The 26,762-nt window shown below is 33.5% G+C and overlaps 1 protein-coding gene across 1 annotated transcript; it reads right to left on the bottom strand.

Annotated features, from left to right (window-relative positions):
* Positions 1–1,600: 1,600 nt before the first annotated feature.
* Positions 1,601–25,860, bottom strand: LOC148281101 (uncharacterized). Its single transcript, XM_088227304.1, has 2 exons — positions 25,714–25,860; positions 1,601–4,002 (listed from the first exon to the last, which is right to left on the bottom strand). Exon 2 carries the CDS (start codon positions 4,000–4,002, stop codon positions 2,404–2,406), a length of 1,599 nt encoding a protein of 532 aa, XP_088083430.1. The 5' UTR covers positions 25,714–25,860; the 3' UTR covers positions 1,601–2,403.
* Positions 25,861–26,762: the final 902 nt, after the last annotated feature.

Raw genomic sequence — 26,762 nt, forward strand, 5'->3', positions numbered from 1 at the left:
CGCTTTCACATTATTCCAAATTTCCTCACTGGCGACATTTGTTGATTTTGTGATGAAGTTTTATTGGTTTATTTTATAAAAAGGAATCTATGCTTAGTAAGGCACGTAACATTTTTTATCAAAAAATAAAAAGAGTGATAGAAACACGATTAAAAAATAAGATAAACTATAAAAACATTGTTTTTAATTTAAATTGATTTTTTATGTATTCAGTATAACCCATTATTTTTTTGTTCGTATTAAGCCGATGTTTTATGTAGCCAGTACAATGTTCCGTTGTTTCTAGACAAGCATGGGAGGCATAGGACAGATTTTAACGAGTATATTTCATCTTGCCCCATTTTTAGCACTGCGTAAATACTTACGATTCGGAATTTATATTTTTGTACGCTCGACACCGAATCTGTCAATAACGCGGGAATCCACGGTACTTGTTGAAAATACAGCGAACAAAAAATCCTATTATTATTATAATTTAAATCTTATGGCATAAAAACCATCTAAAGAATCAATAATCATTTACATCTGTCTAAATCTTGACAATTTACGTCAATTTGGTATCTATAAAATTTGAAGCATTTTTGAAAACACGATACCCACGAGGGATGATAATAATGCTTGTTATCTAAAATTGCGGACTGAATGCGGACAATCTTTGACGAGGCGTGAAATTCTGTTTGATAATTATGATGTTATTCAAACAAGCCTTTATGATGGAATTCTTCACGAAAAATTGAAGATATTTTGAAAACAAGAACATTAAATGTCTACGAGGAAATAATTTTATGAATTTAGTGTGGTTTTATTTGTGTTAAATTGTAATGTTTTAATATTTGAAATTAATTAATAAATCTTTAAAACTCTTGAAATTTGGACTTCCAGGTAGTAAATTTGGGTAAATTCATTAAAATTTATCCTCAATTGTCTTAATTGAATTAAAAACATTTATTTAAATTCAGACAGATAAATTGCTCGTAAAATATCGTATTTCCAAAATTCAGCCTTTGTTATTTCACAATTACCTGTTCAACATATTTTAATTAACAATGCACAGAAATTAATGATTCTACATGATTATTTAAATATCGAATCCTTTTTTTTAATGTTTTATCAAATATTGTGTACAAATAAATGACATGATTATTATCTACATTTTGGAGAGATTCTCAAATTTTCCGATTGAGCGAAACTGGTGGTAGCGTATATTTTGTGATTGATTTGTTTTGCATTTATTTATTCGTCTTACTTTTTGCATTGTCCAAATACAATGCACAGAGCGAAGATGTTAATAGATTGCTGCGTAAACACCCTTTAGTTTTTCTCTATATAAGCGAGGTCCAATTTTTTTTATGAACCTTTACAATTTGTCGATACATTTAGTTTTAACTTTTTAAAATTATGGAAGTTGGACAATTTTCTCACTCCTCACAACAATACGTTACAAGAACACCTTTTCTCGTGTAGTGAATTATCGAAATACGCTACATTTGTTTTACATATGAAATGCCCTATGCACCACTAGGTGCGGAAAAGGGATGATGGTGATGAGTCTTTACTACCTTTGAATTATAATACATGTAATTTTTAATATTTTATTTAAACTCTGATAAAATTACTAAAGTAACTCGGGAACAGAATAAAAAATATTACACTAGTGATTACAATTCTTTTGAAAATAAAAGATTTCTTTGAAAATAGTATTATGCGATTTGTATAATATTTACAATATAATCTCTAATAATGTGCATATTATAATATAAGTACAGTTTTATATTTTATTATAATATCCTATGATGGATTTACGAAATTGACCTTAATATATAACATTAAGTATTTTACAAAAACATGGTAACATAATAATTATTATATTCAGGTTCCATATGCTTTCAGCCAATGGTAATTAGATTGTTTTTAAATTGATTAATTTATCAGTGATAGTCAGTGACGTATAAAAAATAGACACGTTACTCCCAAACTAGCTACATCTAAGATGTATAAGCGTTCCCCTCAACAATTTGAAAAAAAAACGAAATAGCATGATACCAGGAAATCATTCATGGAACAAAAATAGTATATGCTTTTTCCCCAAGTTCGTATTTATTTCTGTGTATCTCGTTACCGCAGATACGAAACTAGTTGACAAACTGTCAACATTTTGAAATATGTACTTAAAAACGATTATCTATCTATTTATTTCATAAATTGTATTGTATTTACGAATGAAACGATACCTATATCTGTTTTGTTTTACCGACGATATATTTCTGTCTAGCATCACGCCTAATGGCCTGATCAACATGGACGTCTGCTAGACAAGAACCCACGAATTGAAGTGTCATTTTCTTTGCGCTAGTAGCGTGTTCATTAATTATACGGCATTTTTAAAAATATGTTTTTAATTATTTAGAATGTAAAAGCTATGGAAGGTTTTGGATAGAAATAGCCTTCTTGTACCGGGGGTGGCGGTGGTGGTGGTGGCGGCGGAGGCGGGGGCGGGGGCGGGGGTGGCTGTGGTCGTCTCGTGGTCGTATAGGGAGGTAAGTACTTGGGTGGTTGCGGCGGTGGGGGTGGGGGCGGCGGCGGGGGCGGAGTCGGTGGCGGAGTCGGCTTTCTCGTAGTCGTAATGGGAGGTAGGTATTTGGGAGGTGAGGGTGGTGGTGGACGAACGCTGATTATCTCATTAAATGGTATATCAGGAGTATCGTAAATGTAGCCTTTGATGGAAGGTGGTGGTGGCGGCGGTCTTGTTGGTGGTGGCGGCGGCGGTCTCGTTGGCGGGGGTGGCGGCGGTCTCGTTGGTGGTGGTGGTGGCGGTCTTGTGGGAGGAGGAGGGGGTGGCCTTGTGGGTGGAGGAGGTGGCGGTCGTGTCGGTGGAGGTGGCGGTGGTCGTGTAGGTGGTGGGGGAGGAGGGGGTGGGCGCGAGGTGGACGGCGGAGTTGGCCTTCTCGCAGTTGTAATTTCATAGAATGGTATACTAGGTGTATCATAGGCGTAGCCCGTGATGGGAGGCGGTGGAGGAGGCCGGGTTGGTGGCGGCGGGGGTGGCGGCGGCGGAGGTGGCGGCGGAGGTGGGGGAGGGGTAGGACGCCTGGTGGTAGTCACGGGAGGTAGGTATGTTGGCGGCGGTGATGAGGGTGGTCGCGGTGGCGGTGGTGGTGGCGGCGGCGGCGGCGGAGGCGGGGGAGGAGTTGGCTTTCTAGTAGTAGTGATTTCGTAAAATGGTATTTTCGGTGTGGTATACTCGTATCCCGTAACCGGAGGCGGGCGTGGAGGTGGCGTAGTAGGGCGTTGAGTAATCGGTGGAAGATATTTTGGTGGCGTAGGTGGTGGCGGCGGCGGCGGCGGCGGCGGTGGTGGCGGTGGCGGCGGCGGCGGCGGCGGGGGTCGTGGAGTTGGCCGCCTGGTGGTTGTTACCGGTGGCAGGTACGTGGGGGGTGGTGTGGGCGGTGGCGGCGGTGGAAGAGGAGGTCGCGTACTCGGGGGAGTCGGGCGCCTCGTCGTTGTCAATTCGTAGAAAGGAATTTTAGGAGTAGTATAATCGTAGCCCTTCGGCTGCTGAGGCGGTTGAGTCGGCGGAGGTACGTACGGCGGTGGAGTCGGCCGCGGCGGTGGCGGCGGGGGTGGGGGAGGCGGAGGGGGAGGCGGAGGCCGCCTGGTGGTGGTTACCGTGGGGCGCGGGGGAGGCAAGTACGGGGTCGGCGGCGGGCGCGGAGGGGGCGGCGGAGGAGGTAAGTAAGGTGGCGGGGTCGGAGGTTGCGGCCTTCTCGTCGTCGTGCCTTCTTCGAAAGGAATACTCGGCGGTTCGTAGATATATCCATTTTCGTCCACAGCTTGCTGCGAGTTATATCCCGATAATCTTGCAGCTCTCGTTATCCGGCGGATGACGCTGCATATAACATTAGTGTTGGATTCATCGCCACAGTTGATCCACTCGACTGACTCGTCTCCGTAGACTGACCGACTCACTGCCAAAATGGCAGTTAGCTGCAGCAGCAATCTCATCTGAAATAAAAAAGTTTTTACATATCAGCATCAAGATTATTTGCATAATGCTTGGAAATGCCATTAATTCTTATAATTGATTTATTTTTTACCTACTGATATTATTATTAATCGATTTTAGAAATATTATTTAATAAAACACTGTTGGTTCCATTTTATAATTCAAAATCATCTTTCCCTTCTTCTTCCGTTAATGTAATGTTTCATAATTAAATTAAATAAATTAAAATTATATATAATGCATTTGTACAGTCATCGCTTTCCTATGGAATAATTGAATGGGGGGGGAGTCTTTAACACCCATATTTAACCATTACAAACTGTTCTAAAACTTATTTTTAAAAAAATGCTTTACAAAAATCGCACTTTTCCCTCTTTCCAATTGTTCCAAGAAGCTAAACTTTTGGAAATAAGACACATATATTGTTTTTAATGTTTAAAATATATATTTAACAACCAAAATTACCAGCAATTCAAATAGATCCAGTCAAAGAAGGAATCGTGTGCTAGAAATACCACATTGTGAAACGAGGCTAGCACAGAGATATGCATATTTTATAGGCCAATTTTTTATTATTTTTATTATTATTCATGGATCACGTGGCAGGACTGAAATGGCAATGGGCAACACATGTTGCAAAACAAGACCCCACAAGATGGAGCCCTAAAATTTTAAGATGGAGACCTTGAGAGAATGAGCGAGGCGTCGGAAGACCTCAAAAAGATGGCCCGTCGACATAGCTGTAGGGGGTAAAAATTGGCTGCAAGTAGCAGCCGACCGAGAAAAATTAAAGAATATGGAAGAGGCCCATATCCAGCAGTGGAGGACAGAAGGCTGAAGAATATGAAGGAAAATTAACTTATTATAAAAACAAACACGAAATCAATGGTTGGCAGGATTAAGTAGATTATATAATTAAATAATCAACTCGTCAATATAATTTATTATTAATTGAAAATGTTACCATTAGTTTTATTATGTTTGAAAACAGTAATATCGGTATATGTAAATAATAAATTTATTTACATATACCGATGCTTGGTTCCTAGTTAATATCTTCAAGAATTAATAAAAATGATACTTGCTTAATGCAATTTACTACAGATGGCGCTAATAGGCCATATAAAAATTCAATAAGAAAATAAATCGTGAACAACTATAAATTTATAATATATTTAATAAAACGTAGTAGGCAGTATTGTAATAAATACTTATTCTAAAACAATTGTGACACAATAAATTTAAAGGCTATGAATGTTGTATACGAATCTTATAACATAAAAGTTTATAAAAATACTAATTTTTTTTACTATTTATTAGTAGCATGAAAAATATTTTTTAATTAATAATTTTGATTTCCCACGAAAACGGTCATTGCATTGGCCACGCCCCTAATACGTCACGATTCATATAATTTTTCAACTTTGTTTGCAACCGTTAAAATTTTTAAAGAACATCGTCTCGAATCTTGACGTCACAATTATCAATGCCAAACATGTCGCGTTTTCTAGAGACATATTTTTTTAATAATTTATTTTTTAAACAGGACAGTGACAGGCACCGTGGCGCAGTTGGTTAGAGGGCTAAATCTGAAACTGGCGTCGCGGGTTCGATTCCCGCCAGTTGCATGAAAGAAATCCAAGATAGATTTTTTCTCAACTGGTCTGGGTGTTGTGTATTTTTCATTACATACTTCCATATCCCCTCTATCCTACCTGCTGACAAGCCTCAAAATAGAGGCTTAGCGGGTTATTCCTTTAAAAAAAAGTTATGTATGAAAACATTTCTCCACAATAAGCATTTTGATTTTTGAAATACAATATTTTTTCTAAATCCATTTCATATACAGTAGAACTCCTACGAACAATTATCCGAATCAATTGGGATCGGACTCCAATCGGATAATCAAAACTTTTGATATTTTTTTTTTCTGAATAAAGAGTATGTTTTAATTAATTAACATCTCGGTCAAAGTAAGCTGTTTGACTCTCATAATCCGTTTTCGGGCAGCCAAGGCGTACATCCGCTTGACAATGAGAAGTTGTATGTGGTCACAATCGGGCTGACGCTCCACCCACTTCGACGCAGTTTCGAGGCCGGCAAATGCTTCACTAGCTGATGGTCCCGTGTCTGCTTCGACTACTTCGACATTAATGTCATCTTCTTCCTGGACACTTTCTTTTCTCACACGTTCAATGAGTTCATTATCATTTATAATTTGAAACCCAGGATCTGACGAACCCACTCTCCTATATCTTCCGCACTAACTTCTGAACCTCCAGAAATTTTCAAAAGAATGTTTCTGAATTCCTTAAGTGATTCTCCTGTCTGTTCCCTTTCCTTTTCTTGAGCTTATATGTCTATCAACTAGTTCAACGAACGTCTTATTGTGACTGCCTTAACTAAGCTCTGAAAGCGATTCGGATAATCAGCGATTCGGATAGTCGGAGCTAGGATAATTGGAGTTCTACTGTATTTTTATCTGTATTCGTAGTATGTGAAATTTCCCTCTTGTTGTCCTCAACATACACAACACAGGGGCTAGATATGTTGCCTGTATACTAGGAGTATTTGTAAGATAAGGTATTAATTCCTTTAATTTTAATTTTATTAGATCAGCGTTTTTCAACCTTTTTCATGACACGACCCCACTAGTATCAAAAAATATTTCGCGCCCCCCAACCCTTTTTTCCATGTATGTTAAAAATATATAATACTTACAAACATTTTAGGCGTTTGCGTTATTTGCAATCTGATATAAACATATAATTAAGTATTAAGTACGTAAAACATATAATTTAAAATTGAATACGTGGCCAATTGATAACTAACAAACAAATACAAACATATTAGATGTATATAAATAAATAAAATATATCTTTAGGGTTAGACTCCCAGCGCCATCTGTTGGTAACACCATGAACTAGTGCAGGTTCCGGATCTTAGCAACAGATGGCGCTGGTAGTCCGAAAGATCCACAAGTTTCGAGACGTTTCTTTACGCTTCGAGATAATTCTCGCTAGAATGCGCTGGCCTATAAATACGGCGGTCGACCGCGGCCATGGCAGTTTGATGCAAGACAGCGAAGCAAGTGGAATCAGAAGCAATCCCGATAAGTGGAAACGATTTAGAAGTGTAAATTCGGTGTTATGTGGACTGTAAGGTGCCTTGGAGTTGGAGTAATTATAGACTGATTTGTGAGCGTAAGTCACGCGTGGTCATGTCTGCTGTTTAATTGTTTGAAGAGCGCGAGCCACTTGTTTTACGGTACGCATTTATTTGAGTTGTTATAATTGAAAATGGATAAATTCCCGAAAAGATCATCAGAACCATCAACGTCTAGCGGGAGTAGTGGAATAAAGAAAAAACGTCTTTATGAGGACACTTATTTAAAATTTGGGTTAACTGTTATTGACAGTAAAGCGCAGTGCGTAATTTGCTTTGAAATTTTGTCAAGAGAAAGCATGAAGCCATCGAAGTTGGTACGCCACCTAAACACAAAACATTCTAATGAAAAAAATAATCCCGTGGAATTTTTTGAGCGAAAATTAAAAGCTTTTGAACGTCAAAAAACTGCTATAGGATAAATGTCCAACCTGAATGAGAATGCGTTGCTCGCTAGTTATCGAGTAGCTTTTCGTGTGGCTAAAGCAGGGAAATCTCACACTATTGCCGAAAATGTGATTTTACCAGCGGCTTTAGATATAGCAGAGATTATGTTTGGCAAGCAAGAGGTCAAAAAGCTCAAAAGTATACCTCTCTCTGACAATACCATTCAACGCAGGATAAGCAATATGGTGACTGATGTTCGTGATCAAGTAATAGAAAAAATAATGAAAAGTTCTTTTGTATCCTTGCAATTTGATGAATCAACAAATATTGCGAGTTGTGCGCAATTTGTAGCTTTTGTGCGTTTTGAATCCAATGAAATAATAATGGAAGAAATACTATTTCGCAAGGCACTTCCCAAAAATACTACAGGTCAATGCTTGCATGACATGTTCCTTGAAGCTACGCAAGATATGAATATCGATTGGGCACAAAAATGCATTGCTATTTGTAGTGACGGAGCAAAAGCCATGACTGGTGCGAAGAGTGGATTTATTGCTAGACTGAAAGAACAGATGCCAAACGCTTGTTGGATGCATTGTTTTCTCCATCGCCAAGCTCTTGCAGCCAAATCCTTACCGCAAGAATACAGTCAAGTTCTTAGTATTATTATTATTAATATTGTAAATTCTATTAAAGGAAAAGCGTTGCGTCGATTGTTTCGAATCATTTGTGAAGATATGGGGACACTACACCGTAATTTGTTTTACCATACAGAAGTTAGGTGGTTATCAAAAGGCAAAGTACTGACCAGAGTTATGGAACTTTGCGCTGAACTATTAGTATATTTACAGCAAGCCAAGTCACATAATTAATTTCTGACCCGGAATTCCTTTTAAAATTGGCTTTTCTTTCTGACTTATTTGAACATTTAAATAACTCTAATAAAAGTCTTCAAGGGCGTGATGAAAATGTCATTACAGCAAAAGACAAACTCCATGGCTTTATAAAAAAAATTGAATTGTGGTCATCATCTATAAATCAAAATAACTTTGATTCATTTTCGTCCACACAGTCTTTCATTGAAGAAGTCGGAAGCGAGATCAACATCAACTCATATATATCTGGTATGAAAATGGTGTTACATAATTTGAAGAAAGAATTGTGCCATCACTTCACACTGGAAGAGATATCGGATAACACTGGGAAAAGATGGATCTTAAATCCGTTTTTAAATGCAGCTATAAACGAGGCAAATTTAGCAACTAAGCTCAAAGAGAATCTGCTGGAACTACCTGCCAATGGGATGTTACACTTGGAATTCAATTCTGAAAATTTGGATACGTTTTGGTTAAAAAGAAAAACAGAATACCCGGAATTAACAACCGAGGCTTTGAAGTGTTTGATTCCATTTTCTACCTCGTACTTGTGCAAGTTGGCATTTTCATCAATGGCGTGAATAAAATGTAAAATAAGAAATCGCTTAAATTTGGATAACGATTTAATACTTAATGTGGCAAAAACGGATCCACGATGGGAGAAATTAATTGAACAAACTCAAGCGCAACCTTCACATTAAAATGAACGAAGATAAGCAAGCACAGATGTAATCATTTTCTATTTAAACACATTTTTAATATTTATTTTCGTTGTAATAACATGTTTTGAACTAGCACTTTTCTGACTTGTATGATTGATTATAGGGAAATTTTGTTTGATATAATAATTTTAACTCTTATCGACTTTTTATTTAAGTCTCACAAATTATATGTTGTATAAAAAAACTGAAGTTTTCTCGACCTCTCGCGACCCCCCTCCAGAGGCTCTGTGACCCCCCAGGGGGTCGCGACCCACAGTTTAAAAAACAATGGTCTAAAGTAACACTAGTCCAGAGTTACATCATCCATCCCTACTCTCCTGAAAACACCCGAGAAACCGAATCCGATGTTGGAACACTGAGCTTTAAGTACTACACCTCGCAATTTACTATCTTACTATATCTTACTGTATCGCGAAGCGCACGTAGGCAATATCCACAATTCCAGGCTTCATGTAAGTATTGAGTTTTTTTAGATGATGCGGTTAAAAACTAATTTAATTCGTCAAATTTTGAAAAAATGTCTTACTTAATTGACTTAATTTTCTATTTCTGTAAATGGATTTAAGGTATTCTATATGGTTTTTGTTCAACAATACTTTAAAATCGTGGTTGGTATCCGAAGTAACAAAATTAGTAACTCGAAGAAAGCCAAAAAAATGACAAGAGAATGCCGTCGAGGATTCTTTTGACGGAAAAGAGCGCTTTGCTTGATATGTATGAAAACGCAATCAACTAGTCCCGGAGAAGAGTGAGTATAATGTGTTTACTGCAAAAGATAGACTTACAAAGAATGCATCATGGCGGAGGCAAACTATGTATGTCACAACGAAGAACTTCATCCCTACGAGAAATTGGATACAATAAATGTTTTCTTGGGCGCAGTAAAAATTATAGCATTAAATTGTGCGACAAAGTTTCCTGAAAGTGAACTATAAAAATAATTTTAATGAAAACGAACTACTTTGAACGACGTCACTGGTTCATATAAATCAACCAACTACAAGAGAGTTCCGGTTTGCTTACCGACAATAGACCAATGGGCAGAACTGATCGAGAACAAGCGGAAGAGAACCTTTGACGTCACATGTTGAGTTATTTCAGAAATGCAAAACTTTAAAAATCATAAGCCTGATAATACAATATGTAAAAATAGTGAAAAAAAAAATTGGCTTAGTTAAATACTCCATTAACAAATATTTTTTTTAAAAAAAACCATTGAACTTTCTCATTGGGAATTTAATCAATATGTATGTTTAATATTGTCATAGTACTAGCTAAACAGGCATCACGCCTAACTTTTTACAAACCTGTAAAATAAATTTACAGCTGATAATACTGTTGGGGACAGTAAAAATGGTCAACGCGTTGACAGATTGGATTAAAAATGGCCAGGCTCCGGGTGCATACCAGATAAAAATAGCGATAACTCACGTATTAAAAAAAGTGTAGAGTTTGAGAACTCATAATGGGAACATAACTGTAAGTCTTTTCAGTTACAACGTTGAGGTGGACATAGCAGTCAATGAAATGAGACAAATAGTAGTAGGATGCCCCAAGCCAACACTGACTGATAAAATGTACCCCGAGGGAATCGCTCCACCAAACATTCGAAGAAAGACAGCCGCAGAAGCAGAGAAGTACAAACAAACCCACGATCCTAGACATCCCCTACACCAACACCAACCAACAGCCTCGCGTCTAATATCTAGAAACAGTTTATCAAAGCTACCTCCCCTGTTGATTCCTCACAGCAATGAAAAGAGGAACTCTGGCAACAAGATCTTGGAGCGAGACCGAGGATGGATCCGCATTAGGGTACCCAAGGAGGTGAACCCCTATCCTACTCCCTATGGCTCACCTTCAACGATTTTTTTTTATCTCTTAAGGTGGGGTACCTCTCTGGTGATGATATATTGAGTGATTGCGACGCGACCCAGGACGGCAGCCAACTACTGATATGCTTGCCGAATTGCTCATGGGAGAAGTCTTTACTCTTGGGGACCTAATTGTGGCAAATGACAAGGCGATATCCGTCGCCGCATATTGGAGTGGCAGGATATGATCCAACCGGACACGTTAAATTAAAATAAGCATTTTTGTCCACGCTGTGGTTATAAAATTTTCGGTAAATAACCTAAACCTGACGAAATATTTTTGGCAAAATTTTAAAGCTAAGCTATCTAGTAATAAGTAGTGAATCAGATAAACAGAATGTATTATTAAAACATTCAAGTTTGTAAGTGAAAATTCTCGATGGAAGTTTATTGTTATTTATTATAGAAATAAAAGACGAATGATACTTTAATCCACAAATTTGTCCAAATCCAAAGATACCAGTCTCGAAGATGTCGCGAAAGCGATGAAACCGGTAAATGGATATTCCAAATTTGTGGATTAAAGTATCACTCGTCTTTTATTTCTACAATAAATTAGAATGTATTATAGCTTGATTAGAACAGAGTTCTGCCATTTACTCAGTACATAAAATAATGAATTAGATGGCATTCTCTCATATACTACAATTTAATGAATTTCGTATTTATAAGGAGAGGTGCCGCAAGCCGGGGGCAAAAGACACTTCGTATACCTATGAATTCATAATTCAGGTTTTTTGGTCCATGGTCAGCAAGTCAGCCATCTTCTCTAACTTCCATAATAATATATAGCCACTTAACCGGTTCGCTCCTTACATAAAATGTCACAAATTAATACAGCTAATATCTTTGGTTTCCGTGATTTGTACTTTTATACTAGCGTCCTATAAACAACGACCTACACTTTTTCCAATAAGGTTAAATTAATCAACATTATACAATTTATACCAAAATAATATAAATTGATCAATTTGTTGTAATGATGACTATACATGTATTTTTTAGTAAATATTAAAAATGCTGTAACATATTTATGAATCTAAGAAATTTGCGATTTAAATATATAGTACATGTAATTTCGTATAATTTTCATACAAAAATGCATTAATATGACAATTAAATCGTTCACTTCCAAACCTCTCCATAATAATTTTTAATAAAAACCAATTAATCACGCAAAATTAAATTTATTTTAAAATAAAAATTAGTTTATCTATAATTTATAGTGGAGTTTAAAACAAATTAAAAGAATTATTTTTGATTAAAAAATTACATTAAAACATTTTTTTTCGTTTTCGATTATTGAGGGGTTTGGAATTATACGACACAATTGTTCATTGTAAGAATCAATTTTCAGGGAAAAATACATAAAAAAGCTCACAGTTTTGCAGACAGATATTTTTTTAAATTTTTTAATATCGAAAACTTATATAGCGCCATTTTCGCAATATAATACCTCAAGGGCGCTTTATATAGTGAGTTTATAGATAAATAAATTTAACTGAAGCTGTTAAATTTGTAATTTTATTTAAACAACTTTTCTTGTTGCTACGGATTTATTAAAATGATTTAGAGAACAAGTGGGTTTTAAGTTTTTTCCGAAACATCACTTCACTCTCACAGCCTTGCACCTTTGCTGGGAGAGCATTCCATGCCATAGGGCCTGCGACCGCAAATGCGCGTTCACTGAATTTAGTGCGCTGTTTGCATAGAGGTATAATAACTTTTTCTCTCGCCGTAGACGTAGCTGATCTAAGCGTAAGACGCCTGTCAGCTAGATCATCTGGAATGCACAGTTCCCTAAGATATTCCGGAGCAGAGTTGTGCAGTGATTTATACATAAGCCAACAGAGTTTGTATTCCTTTATGCATACTTTATTGCATTGGTGTTATAAAAATGATATGCAAACATTGAAAAGTGCTACTGTATCAGTTTTCTCCCAATTATTAACCCAATAATGTTTGACTACACTCTCGATAACACTTAACAGTATAAGGGATCTCGGGGTTTATTTTGATGCAAAACTAAATTTTAAATTATTTTGTAAAAATTTATTAGTCATGTAATCTATATGATTTAATTAATGTTAGTAAATATAAGTATTTAACCACTTTTTATGTCTACCGGTTTCGAAACATACCCGTCTCTTGGTCAGGACACTCACTACACCAACATGAAAATACTAAAATACACTTTCACCTCTACCATCACCGTAGTATACATAGTATTTATGAAAAAATACATAAATTAGATGCAGAGTTAAAGGGGATGCGAACACCACCATGTCCAAACATGCGCTATGGTAAAGGAGAAAGTGTATTTCAGTATTGGCATGTTGGTGTAGTGAGTGTCCGGACCAGTAGACATGAAAAGTCGATAAGTGGTGAAATACTAATATTTACTTAGATTAATTAAAATGTTTGACCACAAAGTTAATGCTTTGAACATAAATAAAAATATCATTTAAGATAATATAGATTACATAACTCGCAAGTCACTTAAACTACTAGGATTCCTTAAAATAGTAACCAAACTGGAAACCGTTTTTTGTCTATTTGTCAAATAACATTATTCTAATCTTTTTGCATATTTATTTTTGACAAATAGCCCCCCAGTGAACGATGGAAAAAACGTTTGGCCTCCTGATATTTTTCTAATTAATAAATTAAAGATTTTAGGAGCTATAAATATGCTCATGGCAAAGATCTATATTTGATTGAAAACCACACGTAAATCGGTCCAGTAGTTATTCAGTTTATCGAGGACACACATACGAACATTGCCCATATATATATACAGGAGAAGATAGATAGAAGATATACTGATGTCTACAAATCTTTGTACAAACTCGAAATATTGTATTATTTATTTATTTTTCACAATATAGAACTTTTCGTTGAATTTTTTTTAACCCAGTAGTTTTTTTTTCTGGCAAGTTTTAAAACGAGTGGTGAGTTTTGGGTTCAATACCCATACATTGATATTTTTGTGGTAATTTTATGCAACTACTTAAAAAAATGTGCCTCAAAATAGCTTTCGAGTGATTTATGCGAACCTTGGCATTGAAAATTTTTATACTTATGTATAAAGAAAATGGTATTGAGATTATTCTCATGAATCTTTAAACATTTTTTTTCCACATCTTGGGCCGGAAACACCATTAAATTTAACTAATTATAACGGGGATGGAGAACATTTTAAAGAAGGTTTATGACCTGTATTGGCTGGTTTAAAAGGCCATTTTATACACTGTGTAACTTTTACAATTTTTCCTATGATTGAACATCCATATTTCTTGAATTCTAAATATTTACCATAAATTTACTTTATTAAAGATATTCAAATATTTGTTTTTTTATGATATAGGTATCGTAACACGGGTAGCAAATTTGTTGTTGACTTGTCAAACGTAATAAGACTTTTCCTTTTCGTGAATAAATTTCTTGTAGAATGAATAAAAAAACGAATTTTATCGCGAAATTTAAAGAAAAATTCTTAGAAAATCGTGAAATTAATTAAAGGAGCACTAATATTGAAAAAAAAAACATTTAATCATTGCAAATCATTTCAAATAACATATAAACTATTTAAGGAGTAGAAAAATTGAAAGGTATTTCAGGTCTTTTAATTCGCCAAAATTAAAAAAATGGAACAATATGGTATTTTCACAAATCGGGAAAAACGTTGAAAAACTTTTTTTGTGTTTACAGAAAATGCAAGATGACACGATGACTAAAAATGTATAACGCTAGTTGGGACATTCATTCGTTTACTAAACTTTTATTTTTCATGTGACCAACAACATGTTGGAATCTAGTCTTATTAATATATTATTAATGTTTGAACACCATGAAATATATTTGTGTAAAATGTCGAAAATCACAATTCCACGTGTAATGTACAGGTTAGGTATGGACTATGACATTGTTTACCAATCACAACACCTATATAAGGTGCCTACCTACATATTTAACGTATTACAACATAGTTAGGTATTACGCATATCTTGCATATGACAAGGTTTTTACATTTTTATGGAAATTTATTGATTCTGTCGAATAAACGTATGTGTGCGTTGGTTATGATATTTCTTCTTTCAGTTGTTGTACTAAATTATTGATTTTTCACAATAGTTCGTGTTTAATTTCGTTTTTTATCCTCCACCGATCACAATTGACCCGTGTTATTAAACTACAGTTTAGAAATTAAAAGGTTTCGTTGATTATTCAAACCATTAATAAGGAAATAAACTAAATAAGTTTTAAATTTGATTGAGGAGGTAGTGAAGTGTGATGCTGTAGAGCCACGATCAAAGAAACGGGATTTAAAATTAATTTTTTTAAGAAAAAAATAATTTTGTTAGTTTTTGTTAGAAACGTTGGACCTTGAAGTATTAAATGTTTACAAAAAAGAGAGGACAGTTTGATTATGTAACAAAATAAACCACAGACGTTTGCAGATCATTAGACTCGAGCACAAATTCGCTTGATTTCACCTTAAGTGTACACTTTTCATACCCGTTTTATAATTCCATTTTTTTTTATTTAATACATTTTTTTTATAGTTTTGGTCAATCTTTGTTTTTCAAACAATAAACATGTTTTGTCAATAGCAACTTTATCCCAAAGTGTCACCAGCTATCAGTACTACTCGTATCAGTTAAGTTCATTAGTTTGGACTGTTTTTTTGCTTTCTGTGGAATAATTAATTTTATTTTTTACTTTAGAAGTTATTTTACGGACTTTTAGTGTTTTAAATAATACTATCTATCACTAGCTCAGTAGTTTTATTGCAAGAAGCCAATCACTCAAAATGTTGAATATATTACAGAAATCCGTTGGTAGAATTCATCAGTCGCTGCAAGAAAATGTCCCGATCGGGATCAACCGAGTTGGAAAATGCGGCGCTACGCAAACTTTGACCCCCAGATACAAAAGAAAAACTAGTTATCATGTCACTGAAGCTCACTTCTGACCCGAGTGAACAAACGAAGAAGATCTCTCGTTCCGTCAGAAGAACACTGGTTAAAGAGAGGCTCCTGGCATGGCGTCTAAGGAAAAAGGCCAAAATCACTTCAAGAATGACAACACAAAACATTGTTTAGGCCAGGAGTGTGGAACACGTCTCTGCAACATACTGGGAGAAGGTTAGCATAAAACTACCCCAGAATTCATTGTTAACTATCAGATTTGAAGGTCACTAATGAGCCAATCGGAAGTTGGGTGTTTCCACACATTTTTTTGGGTGTTACATTTCTATGAATATGAACTCTATCGAAAATCTATGGTCGTTTGTGAAGATAGAATAGAATAAAGAAAAAAAATCACCACCATACAAAATGTCATCGAGGAACTCATTCAAGCATGGACAGATTTGGTGCAAACCATGCAGACTAGGATTAAGTGGCTTCTTAAGAAAAAAGGAATATTCACTAAATACATGTAGTCTTCGTCTTAGGACTGTTCGACATCATGACCACAATCAGCGCTGAGTTCACCGTCTGCGCTTTGCGTGACGATAGTGACCCGAGCATTGAAAGCTCTTTTGAGAATTCTACAAAAAGTAAATTGTCAATTTTTCAACCTGCAGAAAGGGGGGGGGGGGTATTGAAAACAAAAACATAGCGAAACCCGATAGAAGAAAATGGTAATATAAAAGTAAGGTATACGGTAAAAACAGGCCCACTACATTTTTTCGATTTTCGTGATATTAATACCATATTTTCTCCTAAACGTGTTCAATGGAATATGAATGTGGCTCTTTTTCATATAAACTATAGGAACAAATATTGGGTCGCGGCTGGCAAAAAACAGTAAATAATGCGACTATTGCTGCATTAAGCACGTTTTTATCTGTTCAAAGAAATTGAAATTAAAAGTAGATATTTTTGCTCGTTTTATTCTATGATTGTTTGAAAAATATATAAAGCCAGTGTCCCACAAAAAAGGTTTTTATTTTTGCTTTCCTATAAAGTATATTACTAACTAACGGGTTGTTTTTTTGGAACTGAGTGTGAACTGAGTGTCTACTAACGACTACCCATGACACACCTGGATGTGAATCTAGAGAAGCCATCATGTTTAAAATTGATTTTATTTAACTAGAGATAATTCAACACAGATACATTTTTTTTTTAAAAGCATTCAATTTGTACATATTCGTTCATACAATTAATAAAATTGCATTTGGCATTTGAAATTTAATTGTGTTTGACAAATGTTCCTTGTAAAAATGATAATCAAACTATGTAATTGGAGTAACAATACAGTGCCCTATGCATCACTGAGGGGAAATAGCGAAAAAAATATGTTTTTTTCTTGTAAAATTTAATAGAACTCTTTGTTTTGTTTTTGAACATCTCATTAGCTGCCCTCGAACTGTTACACTGTTAACAAAATAAGTCAAGAAAGCTAATTCCTTACTTGTTAAATAATGTTAAAATAATTCAGTTTCGAGTCTGTTGTACAGAAGGAAATAAATATGGTCACGCATACATACGCTCACGTATTAACGAATATTTAAAGTATGATATGTTAGTAAATAATTTCAAGTAGACACCCGAAAAGACAAGTTTATTTGACAAACCCTACTCGTATTTTGCGAGACTTGAGTGACTCCTTCAGTTTTAAGCAAATTTACTTAAATCTGATTTGCAGTTTTTTACATTATCAGAAACTACTAGAAGCATCGCAAGTGACCGAACTTGTTGATAATTTGTGAATGAGGAAATCAGACGAATTCGTGTTTTACGATTGAAGAAAATTTGGGAGCGAGGAACTGATAGCATTATGTTTGGGACATAATATATTATTTGACCACACTTAAGTCAAATGTCACGGTCAATTCGTCAGTCTGCGTAGTAATGTATTATATTATACTACTCTAAAGAATGCGGCTACGAATATACAAAGCATCGCAAATCTTTTGACTTATTTTAAATAAGTGTGACTATTTCCACGGGCAGGTACGAATAAGGTACCTTCGTCATTACCTTTAAATAAAGATTGGATTCCATCCCAGGTGTTTTCATATTGCAACAGAGATAGAGAACATTTTAGAGAAGGGAAATAAAAAGGCTTTTACAGGGTTTATGATTGGTTGGTTTAAGCGGCCATTTTACACATTGTGTAACATACACCATTCTGCATTTGTTTGAACATCCACATCGTCTATAAACATTTGGATAAACTTAAAATATTGTCAATTACACCAATTAGTTCAACTGACGTTGCCTAGTAGGAATGTAGGTAAAATAATGAAACAGATGAACCTCACTGAAGGTTTCAGCTCCTAAACTTCACAAATATCAACAGAGGGAATAATTGAAGGAATGTGGATTGTTTTTTTATTTTTAAAAATTTATTTTTCTAAAATATTTACAAAATAGTCTTAAATTAAAGTCCTGCTGAGTTGCATACATATAACTCGTCAGCAGGTTCCTATAAATTGCATCAATTATTCACACTAAACCTACATTAACAATAAGTTTACTTGAAGAACATGACATATTACATTATCAAAAGTTAAAAACTATCATTATTTTAATTAATAACGAGCTGAACCCGGCAATGCTTTGCTATTTCTAGATTTGAGTGCATAATCATGTATAGATTAAATGAATACAGTCGTATTGTATTTAGTCCAAATTAAATATGTGCGTATACATGATTATTTTTGTGTTTCGGTTTAAATAAACTATATGGAAAGAGAATTTTGATAAATAGGTATTTGAAAATTGTTTTCTTGTTCACTGCCTTGCAGATGCAACCCGATACTGTGCGAAAAACACAACTGCATTTCAGACCTTTGTTAGAAAAATTGGCATTTCGTTGTCCCATTTTCCGCACCTTAAAACTGAACCGAATATCAGAATTTATTATTTTTGTATCGGTACGTTTTGCGTTTTTCAGAAATAGTTATATTTAAAGCAGCACATAAAACTGTGCTTCGTTACGGGTTTTTTGATGGTTTTAGTTCCTATAAATAACTATTTTTGTAAAAAACAAAGCAAAAGCGACACGCCAATGGTAAAATATCACTGCTCTAGTGCCATAGTCAAGATGAAAAATACGTGAATACGTATGTATGAAGAAAAATCAGACCGCGTTTCCTCTTAAAATTAAACAGTATTAAGTATACTTACAAAACTTTGCTTCTTAATCCTTAAATGCAACCATAGAAACAGGTTCGGTGTTATGAAATAAAACCATCGATTGATTAATACATATAGGCACCTGGAACCCTCTAAAATACTGATACTTAACTCATGCCCAAACGCTCAGTCCTGCTCTAAGCGTATTTAGTCGTTCTTTAACCGCCAGCCGGGTTTTGACGTAAGCCTGATATTCGATTCGAAACCAAAATGCTTGATTGTGTCGTGAAAACGCGTAAAAACCGTTCGAATAAATGTTAAAAAGATAGTGTAACTTTACATTGATAATTAGGTACTGTAACGTTGTAAAAAACAAGTCCAACGTACCCCGTTTTGAAAGCATTTTAGTACTAGATTATATTTCTATGTTGCCTGATTTAGCGCCATCTGACGACCGCGGCAGTAACTCATCCATACGATATCCGTGCGTTAGAAATAAATTCCTTTTCCATTTGAAAACTCGGGACGAACAGTCCAGCTGTCGCGCAAGGACTCAAAGAGAAGTGACCGCACATTTCAAAAATGTAGTCCTTCAAGAAAGGGAACGTTCAACGTAACGTAAGCCTATTTGTTTTTAATTTATTAGCGAAATTCTTGTAGAGAGAGATATCATATTCTAATGAGATTGTATTTTATACAGGTTCCCTTTTTTCTACTTTTTTCTATCTTTGTCCATTTTTCCACCGTATTTTATTTTTATTTATTCCACCTTTTATCTACTTTGTCTGATGATAAAGATTTACGATGTAGTATATTTACTCCATGATTTGAATGGATCACTAATTATTACGAAGTTTATTCGTAAATACCTGGAAAAGTCGGTATCAGGCTTTAAAGTTTTCTTCAAGATCATGAGACACAAATTAACAAATGCAATGAAGCAGACAATCATTTACTGAATTAAAATGTCGATAAACAATCTTCTTGGAAATCATCAACTGAGCCTACCATGAGTTAAAAATATATCAACCGAAGACGTCGCATATCGAGTTCCATCTGCGGATTTTATTTTGTAAAATCAACATTATTTCATATCATCTCAAGAAGAAAACAATCAAGAATCTATTTCAGTTGTCATTATTATTGTTACGAATATTTGCTTCTTAGATAAATTTATTGTCAACCATCTATTCATATTAGCTAGGCCGAATTCTGTTTTTTTATATTAACTAATCTTGTTACATTTGTAGAGAATTGCTTCTTTTATTAAAATTTTGTATTTCACTAACGAGTTGTTTATTTCGTAAAATCCAGATCTTTAAGTCATATTTGTTCCTTTTTCAGTAAGGTATTTTATATTTAACGTTTTTGATTCCGTTCATAAAATTAAATTTAAACAACATAATCTTACTCTTTTGGGAGAATTCTCGTGTTCTTGCCTATTGAGCGAAACTGGGCTGGTATTCCGAACGCGTTTACAGCGCGCTATAATGCGTATTTAGTACGTAAAAACGCGCTATACCGCGCTATAATTTCGTTTGGAATACCAGCCCTGGTGAAAGGTAAGTTGTTTGTAGGTACTTTATTTGGTTATCTGCATTATTCTTATAATTCTTAAAAATTTGCTTATTGGTTTTTGATAACCTACCTCTATAATGTCGCCCAACTGGGACCAAATAATTTATTTCAACCTACACTTACCGTTACAGTACCCAGGTACCTGTTTATGATTGAATTCCAAATCTAAAAATAATTCGCATTTAAATATTTAATTTAAGTAGGTACCTGTATGGGTACTTGTTCATGGTTGAATTCCAAAACTTTAAATAATTCATTTTCTAATATCGTTTTTTTTTTTTTTTTTTCAAATGTCAAACTCTGCTCTTCTCACCAACAGGGGTGCACTTTAGTTAGTAATGCGAGTTTCAAAAATGTATTGAATGTCGGTTAATATTATTTTAGTATTGCCAAAAATCCAGTTAAAATAAATAAATGGGTAGAAATTATAAGGACTTTTAGGAAACAGTCTGATTGGGACCCATAAAAAACTAACGTTGTTTGTAAACATTAAAAAACAAACCTTTTTTACAAACAAAAAAATAATATCTTTCCAATTTTTTTTGTGTATGCATTCCCAGCAAACGCAGCCCTGGTAAACGATGAAAAAAACATTGACGGTTCTAATTTCTTTTCTACTTAATAAATTGAAGATATAAATAGCTTTAAATATGCTCGTGGCAAAGATCTACATTTCGCTGAAAACCGCACGTAAATCGGTTCAGTAGTTTTTCAGTTCATCGAGGACACACATACGAACATTGCCTTTTATTTATATAAAGATGATTTATTGATGTTACAAGGTATACGTGTACAAGGTAACATTGTATAGAAGCGTTTTCTGAACGACATGTGTTTGTGGGATTGAATTTTGAATTAATTATTTATTATATTACTTTGAATAGTAGTAATAAAATTAGCCAAATGAACCAATAAACCCTAATTGGAAGCCGGTTGTTTTTATCATCATTCGGATAAACCTTCATTGTTACACCTTTATTGCCCGTATTAAGGTCGGAATAAGCATATTGCATCACATTTAAGATGAAAAAGTTTTTGAAAAAAGCTCTCTTCTTATATTGCGTTACAATCCATTAGCGCGATTGAGACTATTTGGATCTAAATACGCTAATATAATACTTAATGAACGTTGAATAAAGTTGAACCTTCAACTCTTCTATTTGTTGCAATAAACGAATATTGTAACTTGTTAATGTGAGTAAACTTAGCGCCTAGTTAACATATTAAGTAATCAACAAGTCACCAAGATGTTGCATCGTATCAAAATTAACACTGTAGCCACATACATAATACATAAGTATTTAAATAGAAATACAAACACATTGGAATTAACATTGGGAATAACTTTTTTTGTTAGATTCTTAAGCATTTTCTTCAGAATTGAACGATCTACGAGATTTTAATTACCGAAATCATTATTATAATAGTCCGTGATAAAAGGTCATATACATTAAGTGATAGGTGATTATAATATTACGAATTTTTCGAATCGATTTTGTACATGCATTACTATTAAATAATTCAATTCCGTGTTCACGAATGTCTGAAAACTATGCAAATTGAAATTATGTTGTCATTAACGGTGAAAAAATACTAAATATATATAGTGTTACTAACAAGCGCTGATTCATCGGAAGAACGTTAATACTCGTAAAAAAACAAAGTACTATCGTGCACGTGCTTCTATATATTATAACAAGGTGGATAATTTATCATTACAGAGTCAAAAAAGTTTGTCAATATTGAGAAGAAAAAAACATTTCTTTGAACTACCGATGTTGAAATATGGCAAGTGTATTTTGCATCACACGCTGTAGGAAACGAGTCTTATTGAAAGGTTAAAGATACACGATGATCTTAATATTAAATTAATACGAGTTAAGATAACTTGTCCCAACAAATTGAGCTATATAAATACAAGTTGAAATGGGTAACGAATGACACTGACATTTTGAAATGCGAAGAGAAAAAAAATCTAGGCTTATGATCTGTCATCGGCATAAATATTATCTAAGTAATCACTGTCTACCTATATCCACTAAGACTAAATTCTTTCTAGGTCTATAACAATATGAATACTAACATGCCAGTTTCTAAAAAATCATCAAGTAATAGAGGTTTATTTAAACAATGATTTTAAATAAAAAATTCTGAATAAAAGCACATAAAAATATTAGCATTGATTTATTTTTTTGATTCATAACAATAATTAAGACTCTCTCATAATATTTCTCACCACAATTATTTTTTTGTAGTAGGTATTTTTTAAATATTTTTTGGTCATTGATATTATGCCTTGTAAATAGTTTAATACAGAGGTGACATTCTCAACTTTATTCCAAAGAAAGTGACTGGCTACGAAGAACTGTAAGCGTTAGCATTATATTTATAATTTTTTTATTAATCGTACGTGTGAGGTGTGATGTAATAGCGGTGAAGATATTTTTATTACAAATAGTATTTCAAGGTGAAAATTGTTATTTTATTTAATAATTAATTTTATTTGCTCGTAAGTAAAGACATTTAATTACGTACATTACATATCACAAGTATAATTAGAGTTCTGATTTTGCAGTAATTATGTAAATAGATAAAACAAATAATTTTTAATTTCAAGATTCTCTACTAACTAATACAAATAAAATTGCATTATAATTTCAATTAATTTCAAGCCACTTGCAATGTTTGTTAGTGAAAATTGAATTTGATAATAAAGATACCACCAGTCTCGAAGATTTCGCTAAAGCGCTGAAACCGGTCACTGGTTATTCTAAATCTGTGGATTAAAGTATCACTAATCTTTTATTTCTAGAATAAAAAACATGTAAAGTTTTTTTTATTGGTAGATTTATTAAGAATTTTGCACTGATTTATGACAATGCAAAACTTTTTTGTACTGTGAAAAAACTACACCGATTTTTAAAATCTATATTAATGAAATACGTAATTTTAGATTAAGAAAATGAATGGTTTCTATTCAAGATATTTATTCTTATTTAAATACCTTCTGTTTTTGGTTTATTTTGCTGAAGATTGTTGATTTAAAAAAAAAAATGATAATAAAATAAAATCCGAGAGAGAATCGCAGTTTGATTAACACCTCGTATCAAAATTAATATTTAATCAGTCCTGAAAAAAATATTTAAAATGGTCGGACTTATCTTGCGGGTATCAAAACCATTTAAATATGCAGAGACATATGATAAACGTTATAAAACATGTTTTCGTCCCCAGCTAGAATACTCCTATTTGGTTATCGTACCTTGCCTTTGGTTACTATAAATGGACTAGAAAGGGTCCAACAAAAAATATTTTAACAGGTCGACAGGTTAAACCCTAACTTCTCAAACTATGTAATGTATGAAAGTATGCAGTACAATAGAATAAACTCTCTTCAAAATCGAATAATAATGTTAAACGAGTGATTTCTGTACAAACTAATAAACAATAAAATTAAAAGACTTTCACTCCGTGTGCCATTTAGACCGGCAAGACAAAATCTTCTGTTTTATACGGACAACACGTCAACAAACTATTTAAAACTGTCTACAATTCCTAGAATATGCGAGCAATACAACTATATAATCATAGATTTACCGAAGTTGATATTTTTCATGACAGTCATTAAAATATTGAAAGAAGCACATGTTTAATTTATTTTATAATTGTAGACATCTTTTTCATTTCTTATTTTCTACGTTTTTACTAAACATATTTTGTAATAATAAGTCTTAAGTTTAAACGTTTTTTTTGTTGTGTGCATGGGTGTCCTATACTAATATACAAAGAAATTATCAATATGTTTTGTTCATAACGTTTGTTTACTCTGAATTGTCGAGTTTTATTTTGTACTACAATATTCAAGATATATCCAATCACAGCGTTAATTTACAGAACAAAACACCCACGTAAGAGAACAATGAACAAATTCGTTCTTTATTTATAGTATTCATTGCGTTTTTCATTATGTTGTATTCTTTTCTATCATTTTTATCAATGTGATAAAATTAATATACTCTCCCCGGGAATCAAATCCTGATCTCAGATCGTGAGGTAAGCGGCCAAGCAAAAAAATGCGTTCTTACGATCTATTTAAATATAAAAAATGTTGCCATTTTCAAAGAGAAGAAATAACTTTTAGTTTGATTTAAGTGTTAATAACAAAGTTATTTAAAAAAAAAGTTGTACATTGATTGATTTACCGAGGCTGTTATTTTTCATGACAATGAATGCAAATTTAAGTCAAAAGTAAGCGAATTATTGAGAGAAGCAGATATTCAATTAATTTTATTATGTCGTACATATTTTTTATTTCTTATCCTTTTTAACTTTTTATTCTTTTTTATTTCCTGTCTTAAGTGTAAACAATTTTTTCGGTGTGCACATGAAATTACACAGTATGTATAAAATATACATTATTAATAATATTATTTTTTTTAAATAAATATTGGCGTTCTTATAATTTACCCAAATATTTCAATTTTGGCGGCCATTTTCAACGAGTTGTAAATAACTCACTATTAGAAAATAGAAACCAAATTTGGGTAGAGTGGGTTTCGAACCTCGGACCTCTGATCAGTGAGTCCGCAACACTAGCCACGGTACCTTAACCCGATTCAAAGAAATTGTGAATATATTTTTTACACACTGTTTTTCCAATAAAATAATAAAATTAGAATTAAAAAAAAAATATATATATTGTAACTTACTTATTATTTTAACACAGTTTTCCTATTAAAAGTTAATTTTTTATTTTCCAATATTTTTTTTATGTAAACTAAATTTATTATTAAAAATTAACACAATTTATGATATTTATAGTTTTTTTTTTAATATTCCACTACTTAAAATTTTTATGTAAACTAAATTTGCTATACAATTTGTATTAACATAAAATTCAGTTTGAATCAAGTTTGAGCCTCAGACCTCTGATCCGTGAGTCCGTGACACTACCGCGGGACCACAACCCGGTTGATATAATGACGAAATATCTATGTAAAGCACCAATATACTCACGTTTTTTTCAAAGAATCAATCCATTTGCAACAACAAAAAACCACGAATATCTTAAGAGACCCTTATCACTTGAAAGGTTGTTTATTCACTAATCACTTTTCTATACGTTAGTTCAAAGGAGACAAAAACAGAGGTCTCCGCTTTGGTCCGAGGTTCAATATCGCGAGACGAATTCTGCAGAGGCTTATATAAGCTGATGAGGATATTACCTCTCTGAGGTAACACTACCATACGCAATCGTTCCATGTGTGTGTCATACTGTAATATGTACACTATACAAACACCTGTATTTGCCACTTTTCGTTTCATCTGCTTCATTCTTACTGATTGACCTACACATACAAGTAAAAATGCAGTCATTTTAATTTAATTAATTGATCAATTACAAATTTACCCACCGATATTTTAAGCGTACTAAATGTTTGCAGACAAATACTATATTTCACCCTATAGAAAGTTATAAAAATTAATACATCATAACGGAGATGAAGTACATTTTAAATAAAATAATATCTATGGAAAAAAAAAAAAAAATTAATGTTCAAAATATAAACAGAATGGCTACTTTAATCAGCCAATTACAGGCCATAAGACCCTGTAAATGCCTAGACTTCCATATTCCCTTTTAAAAAGATTTAGCATCTCTTGTGCAATATGTTAACGACATTTTTTCATGATTATTTTTTCGTGTAACTGCAATGAGTTTCTAATTTTTAAAAAAAATATATTAAAAATTATGACCAAGAGTGACAGGTTTCAGTAGGTACCCACTCAGAATGATAATAAAATGAATTAAACATGTAAAGGTAATTGTCAAATCAAAATAAACTGTCAAAATAATTTAAAAAAATAATTACCTGGAATTAAATAAAATTATTTAAACTTGCCTTAAATAAACACCTAAAATAAAAACCTTGAGCAGGTTTTATATTTAAACCATAAAATAAAATAAAAAACAGTAAAACTAACCCTTTATTTATTATTTATTTATTTATGCTTTGTTAAGTTAGTTCAATTATGACAGGAATGGTTGACTGTACAGAGCTGCT

This window comes from Micrasema longulum, unplaced genomic scaffold, assembly GCF_059751315.1.
Source record: "Micrasema longulum isolate JH-2025_06_02 unplaced genomic scaffold, ASM5975131v1 h1tg000498l, whole genome shotgun sequence".
NCBI lineage: Eukaryota > Metazoa > Arthropoda > Insecta > Trichoptera > Brachycentridae > Micrasema > Micrasema longulum.

What these genes read in the sequence shown, in the direction of transcription:
- LOC148281101 (XM_088227304.1), bottom strand. Translation starts at nt 4,002, where the DNA reads ATGAGATTGCTGCTGCAGCTAACTGCCATTTTGGCAGTGAGTCGGTCA.